The following is a 20,330-nucleotide window of genomic DNA, read 5'->3' as shown; positions in this document are numbered from 1 at the left end:
ACTCATATATACACCAAACCATTAAAGTATGGTACTGTCGACTCTCATCGACCTATGCAGATCTGTGTCTGTGAGACACGGGATTTGAGGACCTTAAAGACTGTGGCGGACTACAATGCAATCTAACGCTGAAGACAACCTTACTTCAGTTCCAGTATGCACTCATACATGAGTGGGACAAAGAAAGTAGTGACCCAAGGAAGGTTGAGTTCAGAAAAACATGTAAATAAATGCCAGTAAGCACAGACTAAATATTAACAGAACAACTCATTCCCAGAACTTTCTCAAGGCAGACCAATTTAAACACAAGTGCCAGGCACGTCCTAGAGATTCTTTCTGGGAAAGCATGAAGCAAGGCAGAAGGCCAGATCCAGATCCAGGGCACACTGAGGACAGCACTCAGCACAGCCTTTCCCCAGATTGCGATCGGTAGCTGTGTTCTGACACCGAACAAGAATAAACATGTCTTGTAAATTGAATGTAAATGTTTGTCACAGGAGCACAAAATCACGTCCAAGAACAATTCAGGGAACAAAATGCACTGAGGTACAGGCCCTCTTTTTATTTTCCTAGAGTCTCTCTCAGTTCCCCCAGGCATTGTTCACCATGCTTCATTCTTCTGACCGTGTTCCGACATAGCATATGTACGGAGAAATGTGCAGAAATGAAAAATGTTCAGCTCACTGAGTACTTACATAACGAGTGTTTGTACCAGGTAAATAAGTGATAATTGTTAATCATATTCCGTAAGTTTGTTCCCGCTCTTCTTCCTGACGGTAGTTTGTAACTTTAATTTTTTTTTTTCAAATCCTATTTTTAATGATGGTTCTTAAACACTTTAACCTCCCTTTAGCCCACCATCCACCAGAGGTAGTGGAAAAGAAAGGATTTGGGGGAAGTGAACCTGTTTGGAAAGGTTCTTTGTCTGGAAATCATCAGTTCAATTCACAGGTCAGCAGGCAGCAGCAGCTTGATCCACTCGAAAACACTTCACAGATACACCAGCAGTCCAGTTCGGTAGAGTCAGGTTAGCAACAGCGGTGACATGACCTAGCAGAGACAGCCGGGCCTCAGCCTCGGCTCACGTCAGCAGGAGAGACCAACAGGAACACCAGGAGACATTATCAGCTGTGCTTCTCTCAGGCAAGCAAAGATCAGTGAAGACACAAGACCCACAAGCATTGCACAGCTAGCTGTACCGGCCAGCCAAGCTCTCTCTCCATCACTCCTTGGAGTTCTATTGATACCCTCCAAACATCACGTGTCCTCCACGTGCCTTGCCTCAGCACGGGTCTTGCCTCAGCAAAACACTATCAAGCACAACCGACTCTCCAAAGAACCCTTAAGTTTTCCACTTCAGTAATTTTTACCATTAAAACTTTTTTTTTTTAATTTTTAACTTAATTTTATGTGTATGGGTGTTTTGTCTACATATATGTCTGTGGAGGTCAGAGGACTTTTGGGGGTTCATTCTCTCCTTCCATTGCGGGTTCTAGTTAGTCAGGACTGCGTGGCAGGTGCTCCTATCTGCGAGGCACCTCATCAACTCACTAGTGGTTATATTTTCTAAAGTTTTATATGTATGAGTGGTTGGCCTACATGTATGTCTGTGTGCCACATGTGTGCCTGGTACCCTGGGAACCAGAAGAGGGTCTCGGATCCCGTAGAACTGGAGTTATTGACAGTTTTGAGCTACTGCGTGAGTGCTAAGATAGAAAGCCTATACAGAAGAGCAGCCATCTTAACCACTGACCCATGTCTCCTGTACCAGCAGTGACTATTCTACACAGCACCTCATGAATGCACTTGAACACTGTTCAGAATACACACATTTGTATTGGGAATGGGAATCTAGGGGTGGAACTACAGGTTGCTTCCAGGCAAGTGTACATATTTATCTTCTCACTATCAGTATGAGCTGAAAACCCCTTTCTTCTACAACCTGGTATTGTCAGGATTTAGAGTTTTTACCACTTTGGTGACCATGTTGCTCTTGACATGAACCGATGGCTCCATAGAAGCGGTCTGGAAGTCAGCAGAGGGCGGTGTGCAGGCCCCCTAGTGCTAGTGGGGAGAGAAGCCATACACTGTGGGAGAAAGAATATATAGGTGTGGACAGGTGTTGGGATTTCTCTGCATCTCAACCTACTCTCTGGGGTTTGCTGAGTCCAATGACCCTCTGTGGGGTCTCTCTCTAAGCTTGGAGCCCTTTCGGAGTCCTCTTTTTGGCTCAGTGGACCCTCAGTAGAATTTCTTTAGTGGGAAGATAACAAGCTCTTTGTTCCCCAGAGTTGGGAGGTTAGGAGGCAGAGCCTGGGAGCCCTCTAGTGTAGGGAGGAGAAAGGGCAGGGATTTCACATTGATTGTGGGTTTCCAACCCTTCTGGAAAGTGGATACCCTTCTCTTGACCCAACAGGGATTGGGGAAGACAAGGCAGGTGCTCTCTCCATGCTAGTATATGGCTCTTGTCTGCTGAGAACCTGTAGAATTTTCTATATTGCACTTTCTTCTCCTCTCCTTTCCATCCTGCCTTGAGTTCTGAACTTGTGGTAACAGCTCCGGGCCCAAAGGCAGGAGTGTGCACAGGAAGTTGATATATTACACACAGGACTTGCTGGATCGTTTGCTACCTGCATGCTTTTGGGTGAGCCTTGTCATTTTCTGGGTGGTGACAGCAATTTCATGGAGTCCAACATTGTTCACTTGGCTTGTCTTCTGTATAGGCTTCAGTAAGTAAGAAGAGATTTCATCGCTACCCATGGGCCTGGAGACAACGCTGTAGACTCTGGAGGGTTGGGAGCTATGTCAGAGGGGTGCTTTGTATTTCCACAAAAGAGCTCCAGAATTTTGCTGCTGCTGTTGTTGTTGTTGATGGTGGTGGTGGTGGTGGTAGTGGTAGTGGTGGTGGCCTATGCCTTTAATTCCAGCACTTGGGAAGCAGAGACAAGTGGGATCTCTTGAGTTCGAGGCAGGGCTACACAGATAAACCCTGTCTTAAAAAACGAAAAAGCAAAAGCGAACAAACAAAACCCTCCAGAATTCTAATATTCCAAGATTGCCAGAGGTGGCCAGGGCTTCAGAATCCAATGGGTTCTCCCAACCCACTGTACAAAGACTGAGACCTTTGTGAGGAAAAGAAGTGGTCACAAAACTGGCAAGTGGCTGAACTGGCTGAACTGAAGATAGGAAACAGGCTGCCCACCAGCCCAAGTGCAGATGGACAGACTGCCCTCTTCATGCCTCCTCCCTGCCCAGAGTCTTGGCCTGTCTTGAGGTAGGATGAAAAGGAGAGAAGAAAGTGCAGTCTCTAGAAATAGGCAGAATAGGAGTTCTCTCTGCATTATGGGGCCTCTCTGAAGATCCTGGCTCTCCTGATTACATCTCTGCAAGTATGAAGCCCTGGTGGGCAGGAAGAAGTCTGTCCTGATATGTTTTTGCTTGGCCCACGAGTTGGGGCAACTATGGGGCCATCCTGTCAGTACTTGGATATCAGCAGATATGAAGGGTATTAGTGGAGACACAGTGAAGTCCAGGGCAGTCAGGAGTGGGCTGGAAAGTGAACTTATAAGGATGCCTGGGCCATAGTCTCATACCGATGCCATCTCCACCTGACCCCCAACCCCCATGCTCAGCTCAAACTCCGTGTCACAGTCTTCTGCCCTCAATGTCTATGTAGAATATTTCTGATGGCTGATTCGAGGGACAGTGAGGCGTAAGAGTTAATTGTGCAGACTGGAGCCAGACAGCTTAAGTTCACATCTTTGTCCCTCTACTTGCTACATGACTTTGAGTAAGTTATGTAGCCCTTTCATGCCTCGATCTTCCTGTCTTAAAAAGACAACACTGACAATGCTGGCTTCATGAAGCTCCATGGGACATGGTCAACGGTAGTGAAAGGGTTAATTCTTGTAATTATATATTTCATCTATTTCATCCGACAAGATGCCCCTGAGAGCAGGCTTATCAGATTGAGAGTTCCCTGAGAACAGAATTAATTAATTAACTAATTAATTAATTGAAAGAGTCTCACTATGTCCTGGGACTCACTGTATAGACCAGGCTGGTCTCAAACTCAGAGATCCTCCTGCCTCTGCCTACAATGGGGTTACATCAATGCACCACCATGCCCATGCCCAGCCACAACTTTGTCTTTATTGGCCTTGAGAGCCCCGAGCCTGAGCCCCAATTTGTTCTCTAAGGAGTGTATTCTGGGTCAGCAGAAGTCTGGAATTGTCGCAGTGAGGCAGCTAGCTAACGAGACCGGCTAATCAACAAGTCCGGGAGAGAATGGGCTGGAGGGACTGAATGAAAGGTGGTGGAGTTGCCTCATCTATGCACCAGGTAGAGTGTCTCCCCAGGTCCCAGGAAGCAGGGACCTACAAGGCTGTCCACGCTCTGGCCCAGGAAAGAACAGAAAAATAGGATTGAGTTCTGCTTCCCAGAGGCACATGCTGGGAGCATCCAGCACAGAGGCACTGCCAGGCAGAGGAGCCAGCCTGTGCCAGTAGCTCTGCCTGTGGATTTCAGTTCTTCTTGAGGGTGGTGATGGTTTGAGACAGTCTTACTGTATGGCCCAGGCTGGCCTTTCCTAAGTACTGGGAGTGTAGGCATGGGCTACCACGCCTGGGTAAAATGACCTTCAAGGGCTACAGAGATTTGAATCCAGGACCTCCCACAAGCTAGGTAAGTACTCTACAAGTAAGCTAAATCTCCAGTTCTCAGATCCCCTGTCATTATCACCTTGTGTTTTCTTCTAACCATTCTCTGTGGTTGAGCCCAAGAATTCTGCCCCACCCCTTTTTACCTCCTCTCTTCATTTCTTCAGAGATGAAAACTATCCATTTAAATGTTAAATGGGGACCTGGAGACAGAAGGCGCTCCCTTCAAGATAACTCCTTACAACTGCCTATAACCCCAGCTCTAAGAGATCTGATGCCTCTGGCCTCTCTGCCTTTGTGGGTCCCTGCACTCACATGCACATCCCCTTAACAGACACACACTTATACATTAAAAAAAAAAAAAAAACACTAGGGCTTAGTGGCACATCTTCAATGCTAGCACTCAGGAACTAGCGGTAAGTGGATCTTCAAGAGTTCAAGGCTAGCCTGGTCTACATAGTGACTTCTAGGCTAGAAAAGGTTACATAATGAGACCCCCGTCTCAAAATAAATAAATACCAATAAATCTTTTTTTAAAAAGATGTTAAGTAGTGATCCATAACTTTAAGAGGCCCTGCTACAACTTACACCCAGAGCCCTGGCTCTGACTTCTGTTCCTCCTCTGCTCCTTGGCCAGCTTCTACTGCTGAGAGGCACATTAAACCATGAGAACCTCCAGTTCAGTGGGGGAGACACGGGCCGCACCATCAGGAAAGCATCTGTAATCTGGGATGAGTTCCTTCCTAGCTGGGCAGGTCTAGGAAGGGGAAAATGCTTGGTGTCTATTTCCTTCAAGGCACTTCCCACAGCTGCTTGCAAAGTCCCTTTTGTCAGACAAGTCCTGAAGGCTCAGAGGGCTTCAGGGTCCCTAATGAGGACCAAGTGACAAAGCTAGACACTAATCTAGTCTGACCATGCTGATACCAGTTTTATTTTATTCTTGAGCACAGGAGACTTGGCCTTAGGTCACATTGGCAATGAATATTTCTCATGCCCCAGAGGTAGAACTGGCTGCCCATGTGTCCCATATAAATATCTCCCAGAGCACCTGTCCATGTCTTAGAAAACTTATTAACATTACACACTTGTCTTCTATCTCCTTGAGGCAAAAATCCTGGAATAGTAGGTGCTTAGTGAACGTACCTTATGTGGAGAGCCATGCTTGGGTTCTGGCTTCCCAAGTATGAGTCTAGGCAGTGATGTCCCGGGAGGACACCGGAGGAAGGTTTGGGGGCAGAGGAGGTGCTGGGGTTGTGGGATGGGGGCATCTGTCTCATCTAGAAACCTGTACAGAACGCCCACCTTCACCAGCCCTCACTTTTATTCATCTTGGGTTTGTTGTCTGCAGGCAAGTTGGGTTCTGGGCTTCAGAACTGTCCTTATCGATCCATCTTGTTCCCACAGGAGCTCCAAGAAGTGGCATAGGTGGTGACCATCAGTATTCTTTTTAGCTAGATGCAAACTTCAAGTTGGTACATTACATAGAAGTCTGACTGCGACTGCATTTAAGGAAAAAATGGGGGCAGGGACTGGTCCGAATCAAAAGCAAAACAAAAACAAAAGCAAAAACCCCCGCTGGCTTCCCCCAGGAGCTTGAAGAACCTGTTCTGTTTACTTTTCTCTATGGCAGATGGGCCAGGAGAGACCCAACTTTATCCTTGAGATGTGACTGAGGGAAGGAATCCTTGTCTCTGGTCCTAACACTTCAACCCTCCTGCAGTCCTAGAGGTTGCCAGTAGGTGCCGTCAGTTCACAACTTTTTGGTCTGTCCTCCAGGTCCCGGTCTTGATGTCTTTCTCCTTCCAACCGCGCCAAATGGTCTGCGTTACAGAAAGTGGGAGGTGGCCTAATTCCCCGGAGGCTGAAAGACCCCGAGTCTGGGACAAAGAACCGGAAGAGGACTAGGAAGTCTTTAGGTTGGTTGCTCCTTAGATGTTTAGCCCAACCCCTCCCGACCTCATCCACCCACAAAATCCTTCGGACCTCCAACTGTACCTGGACAGCCACTGAAGCGAACTCCTTGGTTAGGGAGGATGAGAAGGCGTAGGGGAAAACGAAAAGGAAGGTGGTAGGAGGTGGGTCTCTCCTCCAAACGCGACTCTAGTTCGATTCCGGTTTCTAACAGAATTGCTGCGAGGGAAAGGGATATGTTTATCAACAGAGGTGTCACCCAGGGGCAAAGTGGCGTCGGAAAAATTAAAAGAAGGCTTCCCTTTCTGGAAATCTTTGACTGCCATCTACTGGGAAACTGTTAGAGGAACTATGCAAATGCACAATGAGTACAAAGAGTGGCGCCCCCTGGAGTTGTTCAGCTCACGTCTTGTACAAAGCCAGTGGCAGCCTCCTTCCAGAATCTAAGCAGGGCGGTAGAGGGAAAAATATCTAGAAAGGAGGAAGAGGCTTGGCACTTTGTCCTGGAGTTCTGGAAGCAGAGTGCAGCAAGGCCCAAATGGAACCTGGGGCGGGGGTCAAGCGGCAGAGGTTCGGGGCCAAGTGAGAAGACTGCCTGTTAGCACCGTAGGCCGGAGCTGACTCTCCTGGACCCCTTGAAGAGTGCTTGATCGCCTTGCCCCACTTCAGCACGGTCTCTAGAGGTTGAGACTGGACGTACCCGGGGGTGGGGTGGATGGGGTTGGTCGGAGGACTCTGGCTGGGGATGGGGACTGAACGAGAGGATCTTGAGTCCACTATGAGGTCAGGTTCTCAGTGGCAGCAGGAGCATCGCCTAGGTGTCTGGGAAGGAATCCTTCGAGGTCGAGGGAGGGGACCAAGCAACAACCCCCTCTCCTCCCCTCGCCCTGCTTCCTCTCCAAGGTCCAGCTCAGAGGCTCTCTGCGCGCGGGCCACCGCTTCCAAACTGCGTCGCTTTCTTCTGCGGAGCAAAGGACTTTCAGATGTAGCGGTGGCGGCAACTCAGCCCAAACGCCCCCTCCCCCTAACGGCCTCTTCTCCCGCTCCATTGCTCCAGTTCCCCCTCGCCCTCCCTTGCTCTCCCACCTCGGGGACGGCGCTGGGGGTGTGGCCAGGGGGCCGGTATAAAGTCCCGGGAGCCGGTCCCGGGCAGCTGCTCAGCCCCCTGCCCCCCGCCGCCTGCTGGGCCGGCCGAGGATGCAGCGCAGCGCCTCGGTGGCCAGGCTCGCTCCGCTCCAGCGTGCTTGCTAACTTCCCCGGTTCCGTCCCTGCCTGCCGGGGCCGCTCCGTGTCCCCGCGCCCTCCGGGTCTGGTTCTCTAAGCTCTCTGGGCGCTGCCTCTGGGTCCCTTGCAGTCCACTCGGCGAGCCCGCGCTCCCCTCCTGCGCCCCACCCTCGTCCTCACCATGCTGCCCTTCGGCCTCGTGGCCGCCCTGCTGCTGGCCGCAGGGCCTCGGCCGAGCCTGGGCGACGAAGCCATCCACTGCCCCCCTTGCTCCGAGGAGAAGCTGGCGCGCTGCCGCCCCCCCGTGGGTTGCGAGGAGCTGGTGCGGGAGCCTGGCTGCGGTTGTTGCGCCACTTGCGCCCTGGGCTTGGGGATGCCCTGCGGGGTGTATACCCCACGTTGTGGCTCAGGCATGCGCTGCTACCCGCCCCGGGGGGTGGAGAAGCCCCTGCGCACATTGATGCACGGGCAGGGCGTGTGCACGGAGCTGTCGGAGATCGAAGCCATCCAGGAAAGCCTGCAGACCTCTGGTAAGGTATACCTACCTTCCCTCTGCCACATTTCCCAAACACCTCCCTCCCTGCAACTTGGTTCCCATTCTGGCTGGTCTGGAAGGCCCTCAATGCCTCCTGTGAGTTGAGGAGAAGGGGGGTACGTGGCAGAACCTGATAGGGACAGCCAAGAAAGCTGGCACTTAATCCCAACACCAGTTGCCACACTGGCGAGGGGAACCTACACCATCTTTTCATCTCAAACCTCCCAAGTACTTCTTTGGAAAGAGGGGCCTTGGTCTCATGGTAAGCTTGGCTCCTGAGGCGATTGTGGTAAGTTAAATGACCTGATTCAGTTACATTTGTCATCTAGAGCTGGAAGACTTCGATAAGGATGGTGTGTGTGTGTGTGTGTGTGTGTGTGTGTGTGTGTGTGTGTGTGTGTGTGTGTTGGGACGGTTCCTTTCTGTTCCTGATCCAGAGCCTGATCCACACCCAGTTTCAGGTGGATGCCAGAGGTGTGAGGAGTCAGGGCCCGGGCCTTTCACTCATCACCCTGTGGTGAAGTGAACATACAAATCAGAAGGACTTCAGTGGTAAAGAACATGAGACTTGGACTTCCCCAAAGGCTCAGAAAGCAGGGGAAGAGAAGGCAGGGTTCTTTCTGCCAGGGTGGCACATCCCAGATTTCTCGCTCCTTCCTTCTGGCAGGTGCCATCTGAGGGGGCTGGAGGGAAGTACTGGATGCCAGTCCAGAGTTGCAGACCCCTTGGGTATATGGGGCTGAGAGGAGAGGAAGGCTGACAGATAGCTCTTGTATTCACGATTTCTTCTGTGTCCACTTGTCGGTGGGCCTTTCTCGGTTTCTTCTTAGAACCTTTCCCTTGTCCTTCTGTTTTCTGCTGTGCCTCTCAACTTCCAGTTTCACCAAAGAGCCCCGAGTTCTCTTTTTCTCGGTCTCCTGAGCCTGACTAGTTTCCTTCTCTTGCTGTCTTAGTTTAGTTTTCTGCAGTCCTCCCACTCCCATCTCTGAAGCTGTCGCTCTTCTGATGTCTCTGACAGTGACCCCTGCATGTCCTCTGCTCTCTGCTCTTTGCACATTCTGCCTCTCTGTCTCCCTGACTCTGGTTATTATCTCTTCCCTGACACCCAGGCTCTCCGAAGCACTGCAAGCACTGCGAAGCTTCTCTCTTTCCTGATATTTGAATCCTCCATTGTTGCAGTCCGGATGCTGGGACTTCAGCCCCAAGCTTCCTGCTCTGGGTCCCAGACCACTCCACTTCCTCAATCCTCAGCAAGCTTCTTAGTCTGAGGAAAGCAGGAGGCAGGGAAAACAGGAAGGAGGTGGACCCCAGGGGTGCCTTTCTGCCCTTCCTGCTCCTGGGGCAAGGAGAGATGGGTCAGCAGAAAATATTCTGGGAGAAATGCCAGCCTGGCAACCAGCATTGCTAGAGGAGGAGGGTCTTGGGGGAGTGATTTTTTGATCTTGGGGCAGTGAGACCAGGAGAGAAGGTCGCGTTTTTAGGATGCCCACTTTAAGTCTTTGCTCCCTTCCAGCTGGTGGGCATCTAGCAGCGGGTGAAGCTGGGTAGTGCCCCCTCTTCCCAACTTGAGCTCAACCCCAAAGAGCTCTGCAAGAGCCTTCTCTTGGTCGCACAGGAACATTCCTGCTATGTGGACGATCAGATCCCCTGGATCTGGAAGGCCTGGCACAGTTTCTGACTGCTTGGAGGATGTGAGGCTAGCCAGCTTCAAGAGGTGTCTAGCAATAGGGTGCCAGTATGTCTATCCTGGAATTCAGATCTCAAGACACTAATTCCCCTCCCAAGAGGTGGGAGGGGACCTTGTCTTCTACGAACACAGTGGACACAACTATCTGAAGCGGGAAAATTTGGTAACAGGAGGGCAGACCTTAGTCCCTTGATTGGCAGGCTATGGGCAGTGTTTCCTGGTTATCAGAGGAGTACTTCCTTGCCATGGCCTGACACCTTTGCATCATGGCAGGAGTCCCTATAGAGCTGTGCCACAGCCTTGCAGGATCTCTGGTGAATGACTGAGGGGGGCTCAGCCACACCTTACACTACCAGTAGGCCACTGTTCTTTCTTAGGTTTTCAGGTGATCAGATTCAGCTGCTCCTTTAGGTGGGTTGTCCTTTGGCACAGTTTTTTCTTAGGGAAATGTTATTCCTTCTCTTCCCAGCCTGCCTTGCTCTCCCCTCTGACAGTTTGGCGTTCGGTACTACCAAGGTCACCAGAGGTGGGGAGGGGTGTATGCATCATAAAGTCTACAGTTTCACATCATGGTACTGTCTGACCCTCAACTTTTGAAATCTGAGAGGGGTGTTTGATAGGGAGGTCAAGCTTGGGACAGAGAGTTCCTAAGCCAGGCTCCAGGTCCCTCAGGGACAGGGTTAAGGAACAGGCAGGCTGGGTTAATTTTTAGTCGACATAGCAAATATTGTCCCTGCTTCAGTACTGGGAATCTAGTCATGTCATGGAAACTGGGCTTTCCCAGACATTCTGTGCTTTAGGGGAGAGGGGGGGAAGAACATGGCTGCCTAGAGTTTTTCTTTAATATTAACATAGCCTAAACTATTGGTGCTTCAAGTGGCCAAAGACACATCTCCCTTCCTCTTCTTCACTAAGGTGACTTCAGTTTCCTCCTCTGTCAGGTGTCTCACAGTTTTGAGGTGTTTGATACAGAGTATAAAGTCCATAGATTGGAGTGACAGTGAAGATGGAGATGAAGGAGCTGAGACTGGGACTTTGAAGACCATAGGGTAAAGGGAACAAAGTTTGAGGAGAGTCACAGGGGAGGAGAGGGGTTCTTTCACTGTGCAGGATCTCATCTCATTAGAGGCCAGCAGTGGGGAACAACCATGAGGGGCACCCCTTGACCCCTTGAACAGAATCTCAAAGAAACAGTCTGGTATCTTTCCTGGGTTGTTTTGTATTCTCCAGCTAAGATCTCGGGATGAAGGAACAGAGACATTATTTTTTTTTGTGGTCAGTTAGGTGACCCTCTGGGGCATGGCTGACACCTCTGAGTCTGGCTGACAGGGTGCACTCGGCTCTTAGCCTGGGTGTCTTACAGGGGTCAGGGGCTGGCCTTGAAGAGAAATCATAGGAGTGAAATTACTCAGCGGGAACTTTGCCTCTACTGGGGCCAGAGCTGTCCACAGCTTCTCCCCAGGGGCTCTTTGTCCTGCTCTGCAGTGGAATGAAGAGCAAGACTTAGGCCATGGCTGGATGGCAGTCTGCCCAGCTCTTAGCAGAAACTAGATGGGAAGACCTGCTTCACATTGGCAACTCCACCTTCTAGACAAGCTTCTTTGAGACCTAACAAGACAGCGAGGGGTCTGCCATCCTCCGCCCCCAGCTCCTGCTCAGGGTCCTTGGGACTTCGGTAGAGGGCATTGGAAGCTGAACAGTGCTAGCAAGTTAATGTTTTTAAAAGGCTCAGTGTTCCACCCCTCCCCCACCAAAGCTCAGTACCTAGAGGTGGACTCCAGGATGAGTCCTCAGCTCGCTGGGCAAGCATGGATAGATCGGGGAGAAGTTACAGATTAAATGGAGAGTCAACAAACCATGGTGAGAGAGGGCCGGATGTTAGTGTGTCCTGGCTTGGTCTGTGTGTCTGACCAGGGCAGGGTCAGAGTACGTGAGGGTGTGTAGATGCACACACCTGGATGAGCATGTGTCTGGACATGTGATTGTTAGTAAACATTTGTGATTCGGCGTTGGTAGGTGGATGTGGATTTAATCTGTTTTATGACCCCAGGCGAATAAGAAACTGTTTTTCCAAGATGGTGGTCCTTACTAAGTGTAGATTCAAACCAGGGATCGCTGGGTAGACCACGAACACTCAGAGGCTGGTAGGCCGCCCATGCAGCTGTGCCCAGTTAAGACCCTCAGCGCCGCGGGGCCATTCATTTCTGACATCAGCATAAGCTATGCTTCTGGGCTTGTTCTGTGTCCTACGCAGTTCTAGGTTTCAACCAGCTATTCAGTTGTTCTTGTTAATGGTGGACATCTTAAATACCCATGGATAAGCTCCCAAGGGACTCCTGTTGCTGGCTTCTATTCACAGAAATGCCATGTTGGGAAGCCGTGATGTGGTCCAGACGTGTGTCTTGAGGGCTCATCGTATCATAGATTTGAGACTGTAGGGTTGGGGGTGCTCTCTATCTCCTGAGGGAACCCCTTTCTTTAAAGACCCCCTAGAACAAAACTAAAAAAAAAAAATAATAATAATTTGAGGGTTAGGAGCCAGATGTGGTGGCGCCTGGCCTGCCTATAATCCAGTACTTTGGTGGCAAAGCTAGGAGGAGGGGGAATTAAAGGCCGGTCTCAGCTACATAGAAAGTTCGAGGCCAGCCTGGGCTATGTGAGACCCTGTCTCAAAATAAAACGAAACAAAACAAAAAAAAAGAAAGAAAAGGGATATTAGGCTGGGATAGTAGCTTAAGGGTAGAATGTTTGCCTAGCCTCAAATTCTTCTTTCCTGCTGAAAACCCTTCATGTTTACCGAGAAGAACCCGAGCCTTGGCAATGCCATTGTGGCTGAAAAGACATCGAATCAGAGAGAATAAACTGATTGGAATGGTGTGCCTAGAGTCAGTCCTGAGATGTGCCTGTGAGTCCCAGTGATTTCCTCCATCCATTTAGCTGACTCTCTCAAGCTTGAGGCTGCTCTGGGGGCTTCCTTGGGACGATCTATTGTCGCATAAACAGAAGGATGGAGGTGTCTATCTGCTCTGTCTATTTCTGTTCTTTAATTCGACACTAACACTTCACTCAAGACAAAGACTTTGGTATGGAACTTAATGGAATTTTTGTTTTTTGTTTTGTTATGCTTTTTTTTTTTTTAATGGTTTAGATCCCCTCTTGCCTGGTGTCCCTTCATTTCTGTGCCTCTCTTCCCTCATCCCCCAAACTAGAAGAATAAAACAAAAACCAACTCCCCAGCCTTGGCTAGGCAGAGAAATACCATTTGACCCAGAGGCAGTTCTGGGACTGTTGCCATGTATGGAGGAACCTGCTAAAACCTCAGGAAAAAAAAAAAAAAAAAAGGCCTGACGCAAACCAGATGTAACCTCCTGTCCGCCTGCCAACATCTGGAATGCTGGCAGGGCCTCTGCACTTGGGTCCGCATCGAGCTGCCAAGCTTGAGTATTTCAGAGGTGGTTCTGATGTGCTGAGAAGCCTTCCAGCCTCTTTCTCCAGCTCAGCCTTACGTACTGGCCCTGGCAGCCAAGAGTGAGCAGCAGGTCACACTGCAGGGCCTTCTGGATGGGGCAGCTCACATAGAGCTTTTGGGAGGGGCCATGGAGACGGTCCGTTCTCATAATTTACGTCTCCAGATAGCCCATTGCCTGCTTCTGGTTGACTCACATGGACATTGATTGGGGCCTCAAGTTTAAGATTGTGAGGCTGGAGAAACGTGTGTGGCTGTTTTCTTTGTTCTGGGGCTACACAGGGTTTTGGTCTTGGTCTGTCTCTGTCTCTCTGTCTCTGTCTCTCTGTCTCTCTGTCTCTCATGCAGATGCACACACTCACAGACCCAGACAGTGGGAGAACCTTTAGGGCCAGACTCCTTGCTCATGGAAAATATGATTTTTGCCCTAGGGATCCCCGGCAGGCTCAGCCAGATGCTGAAAAAGCAGAGAAGGAGACAGGAAGAGTGAGCAGATGGAGAGGGGGATGGTGGGAGGAGATGAACAGAGAGGTAGAAGATCCAGTAGTCTCCCCTCCTCCCGTTGCCTGCCTCAGACCTCCCTGCAGGGCCCAAGGGGACCCCCCTGCCATCTGGGCAGCTGCAGCTGGTGATTCATCATGGTGACCTGGGTGGGGAGAGGAACAAGCCAAAGAACTTCAAGAGGAATATGTTCTCAGAGAGATCCAGTGGAGTGGGATGGAGATGGGGGGGCGGGGGTTGTTCATATTCCTTCCTGCCCTGAGACTCAGCAGTGCAATGGAGACTCTCTTGGTGGAGGAGGAAGCAGGTGGGGACGCTGGAGGCGTGTAAACCTCTGTTCTGATGCCGACCTCTGCCTTTCTTGGATGGCCCTGCAGACAAGGATGAGAGCGAGCATCCCAGCAACAGCTTCAACCCCTGCAGCGCCCACGATCACAGGTGCCTGCAGAAGCATATGGCCAAAATGAGAGATCGGAGCAAGATGAAGGTCGTGGGGACACCTCGGGAGGAACCCCGTCCTGTGGTGAGCACCTCTGACCCACACAGATGTGTATGCTTATAGATATCCCACAATTACTAGACCTGGGCTATGTTCACCCAGCAAACACTGAGGCTCCCTGTGTGCAACATGACCTCATCCGGACCTGGGGAGAATCCTAAATTCTCTCTTTGCAATTCCTTTCTCCCTTTGCACATGAATACTGACACAGCAAGCTGGCTGGTAGAAGCAGGGCCCAAGCTCCCTAGTGTTTCTTGTTCCTTTTTGCGTGGTTGGTTGGTTTGGATTTTCTTTTTCTATCTTTCTTTTTTTTTTTATTTTTTTTTTTTTTTATTTTTTGTTTTTCGAGACAGGGTTTCTCTGTGTAGCCCTGGCGGTCCTGGAACTTGTTCTGTAGACCAGGCTGGCCTTGAATTGAGAGGTTGAATTGCCTCTGCCTCCCTAGTACTGGGATTAAAGGCACACCCACCACAGCCTGTTTTGTTTTGTTTAATGGTTATTTATCTTAAGACAGGGTGACAGGGTTCCCAATACTGGGCGGTGGTGGCGCACGCCTTTAATCCCAGCACTTGGGAGGCAGAGGCAGGCGGATTTCTGAGTTTGAGGCCAGCCTGGTCTACAGAGTGAGTTCCAGGACAGCCAGAGAAACCGTCTTGAAAAAAAAAAAAAAAAGACAGGGTTTCCCTTTGCAGCCCATGCTGGCCTAGAATTTCCTAAATATGCCAGGCTAGCCTTGAACTTGCAACAACTTTTCCGATTCTGCTTCCAGAGGGCAGGCATTGCAGATATGTGCCCCCACCCCCTGCTTCTTTAGGAGTGCTTGCTGTCAAAATCTTCTTCTCAGTATCCACTGTTGGTACCTGAGTTGCTGTTGGATTCTGGTTTCTTCTTGCGCCCCTGCCCTGTGCCCAGGCCTTGACCCTTTGTTCAGGACGTCAGCCTCCTTTAGCTCAGAGCCCCAGCTCGATCTTCCCGCCTGCCTTTCTCATCGGCTGAGCTTTTTTGCTCTTCTGTCCCCAGCCCCAGGGTTCCTGCCAGAGCGAGCTGCACCGGGCCCTGGAGCGGCTGGCCGCCTCGCAGAGCCGCACGCATGAGGACCTCTTCATCATTCCCATCCCCAACTGTGACCGGAACGGCAACTTCCACCCCAAACAGGTGGGTTTCCCTTCCTGCGGCTGGCTCCGGCTCCGCCCTGGCCTTAGCCTGGGGAGCTCCTAGCTCTCCAAAGGATGCTTTCAAAGGAAGGGACGCTCTCCAAATCCACCCCAACCATTTGGGTCTCCCTAAGTTCTGTTCTACTCTCAGCATGGTCTGTCCACCTCATTCCTTTTGGAGATGAGAGACAGACTCAGAAAGGACCCTGGCCAGCCCACGCCACAGAGTGAGTTCCCGGCAGAACTTGATTTCCTTCCAGGGCCCTTTGCAGCTTCTCAGGATCCCCCCATCGGTGGTGTAGACCCTGCTCCCTGTGCTTTCCCTCCGCCTCCTCCTTTCCTCAAAGTAGTGCTCCCGGGTCTCTGACCATCCGAAGCTTCATCTGGGTTGTGGGATCCCAAGTTATGAGAAGTCAAGGAGAAAACCGCTCATCCTGCAGCTGAGCTCAGACTCTCCGGGTACAGTAAAGAGGGAGGTAGAGCCGGGTTTGGTGGCTGAGACTGTCACATGGAAAGAGGTGTCAGGAGAGAAGGCAGCAGGTAGCATGTCTCACTCACTCACTCACTCACTCACTCACTCACACACTCACACACTCACACACTCACACACTCACACACTCACTCGTTCAGACCATCCAGCATGCTGGCTGGAGTATACAGCAGGAACAGCCTGTTCTATCTCATCTCTGGCCCATGGGGAGGGCAGCAGATCCTGGCAGGGTACTGGAGTTGGAGTGCCTTGTGCTGAATGTGGCCTGGGGACCCTTGTCCTGCTTCTCCTCTAGGTTACATGAGCATAGGGAATGTTGTCCTCCCACTGTGGACACATCCCCATAGTGAGCTGCCACCCAAGCAGCAGAGGCCTCATCAGGAGGATGACACAACTGTCCTAGGTCTGTACGGGGCAAGATAAAGGTGTGGAGTTGTGTGCAATGCGTGAAGGGTCAGAGGAGGCTCCTTCCAACCAGCACCTGGCCTATCTTCAGCCTTCATCCCAACACAAATTCTATGTCTCAGATTTTTTTTTTTTTTTTTTGGTTTTTCGAGACAGGGTTTCTCTGTGTAGTCCTGGCTGTCCTGGAATTCACTCTGTAGACCAGGTTGGCCTCAAACTCAGAAATCTGTCTGCCTCTGCCTCCCAAGTGCTGGGATTAAAGTCGTGCACCACCACTGCCCTGCCATGTCTCATTTCTTAATACCCCTCGCCCTTAATAAAACAAAACCAAAAGACCCGACCATTGGGTTTATGAAGAAAGTGCAGAATGGTTGTATCCCATGCTTGCATTGCAGCTTATTTCCCTACTCATGACGTAATGGAGTGGACTTGATTCAGTTGATTATTGACTAAAGCCCAGCATTTATACCAGGATTCATTTTTCCTGTTATATAATGCTACATGTATTTTTTTTTAACTCATACATGTTTTTTAAATCTTGCCTCGAGTTTATTTGTAAAAACAGCATAGGACACTGGTCATCTGCAAATAGTGTGTGGGTAGGTGGGTCACAGCAGTCCCTCTGTCTTCAGGTTGACAGGAGCCTTTTCTATGGGGGCCTCACAGGAACCTGGGCACCTTTGGGAACCTGGACTGGAGCTGAAGCCTGGGCCTTACTGAAGCTTTGGCCTCTGCCTTGGTTTGAACCTTGGGCTTTGGTTGGTAGAGCCTATGACCCTTGGCCATGTAGCTTCGAATCCACCTCCCAAGTTTGGGATGAGCGATGAGAGCCAGACAGCTGAGTTTGTGGCTGGGCCCTTTGGCATCTTGGGCTTGGTGACCTGAGGCTTCACAAGGGCCTTGATGGCCTCTGCGAGTGCACTCACTGCCTGTGCATTGTTGGCCTGCATCTTCTTCAGTTCTTTCTTGTGCTTCTTGGCAAAGCGCATGTTCCTCAGGAACTTTGGGTCAACTCCCTTAAGAGATTTGTATCTTAGTGACCCGGGTTTCTTGATGCCATTTCTGTGCTGTTTGTGGGACTGGTTGTGTGTGGTGTGGTTCTTGGACTTGACCATGTCTGCATGGTAACCCACAGCTCCTGCAGCACCCGGGACTGGAAGCTACCCTTAATTTTTATCACAACAAAAAACTATGACACTTGCTGGGCATGCGTGGTGGCACAAACCGTTAGTCCTAGCACTTGGGATGCAGAGGCAGGTGGATCTCCATGAGTTCGAGGTCAACCTGGTCTACAAAGCAAGTTCAGGACAGCCAGAACTGCACAGAGAAACCTTGCCTGGAAAAATCAAAAACCAAACCAAACAAACAGACTATGACCCTTGACCCTTTATCTCAAAACAAATTCTGAGTCTTGAGCCAACCTTCATTCTGACATTGAGTCTGGCTTTGAAATACACTTTTGTGTTCTGCCCATGCCCACCCCCGGTCTAATTCTGACCTGAATTTTAGCCTGACCTCAGTTCTTCTGACCTTGACTTTTGTCCTTATTCTGATGAAGCTTCTTGCAACAATCCTCCTGCCTCTGCTTCCTAAGTACCAAGGTTACAGGCATTGTGCCACTACATCTGATCCAACCGCTTCTGATTTGGGCTCTCAATGTGACCTGGCTCGTGTTTTAACCATATCCTTAACCCATCTTCATCTGTGGTCCTGATGCTGCCTTTGTTCTCAGCTGTAACCCCATGCTTCAAGTCCCAGCCCAGTCACAACAAGCTGAGACATCTTCAATGAGCCCAGCCTTTACAATCATCTATGCCTTTCAGTATAAGCCTTCTCGGGTCCTAACTCTAGAAGCTCTGTCGCTCTCTCCTTAGACAAGTCTCCCCATTACAGTGAGCTCTGGGGATTGGTGCTCAAAAGATCCTTTGCCTTCAGATATCATCTTGAAAGAGCAGCTGTCTGACCTGGGAACTAGATTGGAGGTGGTGTGGACTACCTGGGCTCTTTTTCTGGGACCTGACCTCATACGCTTGTCTTGGCAGTGTCACCCCGCCCTGGATGGACAGCGAGGCAAGTGCTGGTGTGTGGATCGGAAGACGGGGGTGAAGCTTCCAGGGGGCTTGGAACCCAAGGGGGAGCTGGACTGCCACCAACTGGCTGACAACTTCCAAGAGTGAGACCTGCCAGCAGGTGGGGCACTCAGTGCCCCCTACTAGGCCCCTCTGCTCTGGGGGTTGTAGAGTTAACCTGGCATGGAGTCTTGGCCCGAGTCCTGGCTCTCTGCCTCTGGCTCTGCCCAAAGTTTCCCTTGATATGTGTGTGTGTGTCTGTGTGTGTGTGTTTATGGGATGTGCCCCAAGTGGTAAGCCTGAGCCTTGGAGTGCCCACAATGGGCTTAAATACCCCAAGAGGTCTGAGTATAGCAACAGGAAGCCCCAGTGTGTTTTCAAATCAATCTTGAATCCATCCATCCATTCATTCATTCAGCCATCTGAAAACATGTATTGACAACACACTATGTGCCAGCTTTAGTTTTCAGCCCTGGGAAGCCTCATTCTGATTTCCTCTGATTGTGACATGTGAGGTGTTCCCAGCTAGAGCCCTGTGGGAGAAAAGAAACTGAATTCTTGGAGTCAGAGAGGAAGAAAGTTGGGAACATTGAACATCCTTCCTCTCAATCCGGCCAGAGCTTGGGAAGGTGCGGAGTAGAGGCTCAAGGCTCACGAGACCCACCTCCGCTCTGTGCTGCGTAGATCTTATTCCTCAGGTCTTCCAGGGCACGAGCTCAAGGGACAGGGCCCATCTGTGGGTCTGGGTATTCAGTCATCTGGTAACGCCTTGCAGATGGATCTCTGCTGTGAGAGAGGGATGGGCTGAAGAAGACCTGAGGAGGGGGCAGGGAGGTGGACTCACTTTGAGCAGATAAGAGAGAGGAAAGAATGTAAGATTGGATTGTGTGTGTCTGAGGGAGACGAAGACTCATGTGCTGGGGGGATGGCCCTGTTCTGGTCCTTATTTGTGGTTACTGGTCATGAAGTCACCAGGATGACCCTATCTTTCCAGTTGCCCACACCTGTAGCTCTGTCTCCGTTCCCATATTTCCCTTCCCTTACATCTCCTGTCCCACCCTCTCTACGCCCCCCCACTCCCCCACCCCCCGAGCATTTTCTGGCTTGCCTGGATAGATTTAGAGACCTGCTTGTTGGCTATAATGTCTTTTCGTTCATTCATTCATTCATTCATTCATTCTTCTTCTTCTTCTTTTTTTTAAAAAAAAAAAAAAAAAACAGAACAAACCCAAAAAGTGTCCAGATAATTGTGTTTGGTTGATTTATTTATGGTTAGAGACTGGGATAAATAAGGGGTGGAGGGAGGTGGGGCTTTTCTGCTTGGTGAGGGACTGCTTCAAACCAAAAGCTCTCTCCCTAAGGTCTCTCCAAGGCAGCCCCAGCCTGCAGTTCCATTGTCACAGTGGAGTGGGGTCCTGTGGTTTTAGAGGCCAAGGAAGCCTCATCAGCTGTTGTTAGCTTCTGAATTAGGTACTCAGGGGTGCTGGGACATAACCTAGAGTTTGCACAGGATGAGTTCACAGCTCAATTTAGTTTGTTTAGATGGGAATTGTGAGGATACTCTGCACTCGAGGGGCTGGATAGTGGTGGTAAGGTAAAGTTCTATGACGCCAGACTTCGTGTTCTCCACTGGGGGGTGGGCATGCTCCAACACTAAATTTTGAAAGACTGGGAGAATAGGAATCTTTGACTTTAAGCTCTCAGTGTCAGCCTGTGCCTCGGGACTTGTTC

At 50.4% G+C, this 20,330-nt stretch overlaps 1 protein-coding gene and 1 long non-coding RNA gene across 3 annotated transcripts; one reads left to right on the top strand and one right to left on the bottom strand.

The window, feature by feature from the left end:
- Positions 1-547: 547 nt before the first annotated feature.
- LOC143442672 (uncharacterized) lies at positions 548-8,053 on the bottom strand. Its single transcript, XR_013111041.1, has 4 exons — positions 7,656-8,053; positions 7,270-7,530; positions 6,654-6,788; positions 548-6,478 (listed from the first exon to the last, which is right to left on the bottom strand). It is a non-coding gene; the product is annotated as an uncharacterized LOC143442672 (long non-coding RNA).
- Positions 7,697-19,846, top strand: Igfbp4 (insulin like growth factor binding protein 4). 2 transcript variants are annotated; one of them, XM_076935817.1, is made up of 4 exons: positions 7,697-8,323; positions 14,360-14,505; positions 15,502-15,636; positions 17,163-18,646. In XM_076935817.1, exons 1-4 carry the CDS (start codon positions 7,975-7,977, stop codon positions 17,355-17,357), a joined length of 825 nt encoding a protein of 274 aa, XP_076791932.1. In that variant the 5' UTR covers positions 7,697-7,974; the 3' UTR covers positions 17,358-18,646. The 2 variants fall into 2 exon arrangements, with proteins under 2 accessions (XP_076791932.1, XP_034363653.1); XM_034507762.2 differs by having other exon boundaries at positions 7,698-8,323; positions 18,573-19,846.
- The last annotated feature ends 484 nt before the right edge of the window (positions 19,847-20,330 follow it).

This window comes from Arvicanthis niloticus, chromosome 6 (genome assembly GCF_011762505.2).
Source record: "Arvicanthis niloticus isolate mArvNil1 chromosome 6, mArvNil1.pat.X, whole genome shotgun sequence".
Lineage (NCBI taxonomy): Eukaryota > Metazoa > Chordata > Mammalia > Rodentia > Muridae > Arvicanthis > Arvicanthis niloticus.
Note: the sequence above shows the minus strand (reverse complement) of the source record. Positions and strands in the feature narration are given on the sequence as shown.

What these genes read in the sequence shown, in the direction of transcription:
- Igfbp4 (XM_076935817.1), top strand. Translation starts at nt 7,975, where the DNA reads ATGCTGCCCTTCGGCCTCGTGGCCGCCCTGCTGCTGGCCGCAGGGCCT. An exon ending in GGAAAGCCTGCAGACCTCTG is followed by an intron (nt 8,324 to 14,359) that starts GTAAGGTATACC and finishes ATGGCCCTGCAG; the next exon opens with ACAAGGATGAGAGCGAGCAT. An exon ending in GGGAGGAACCCCGTCCTGTG is followed by an intron (nt 14,506 to 15,501) that starts GTGAGCACCTCT and finishes TTCTGTCCCCAG; the next exon opens with CCCCAGGGTTCCTGCCAGAG.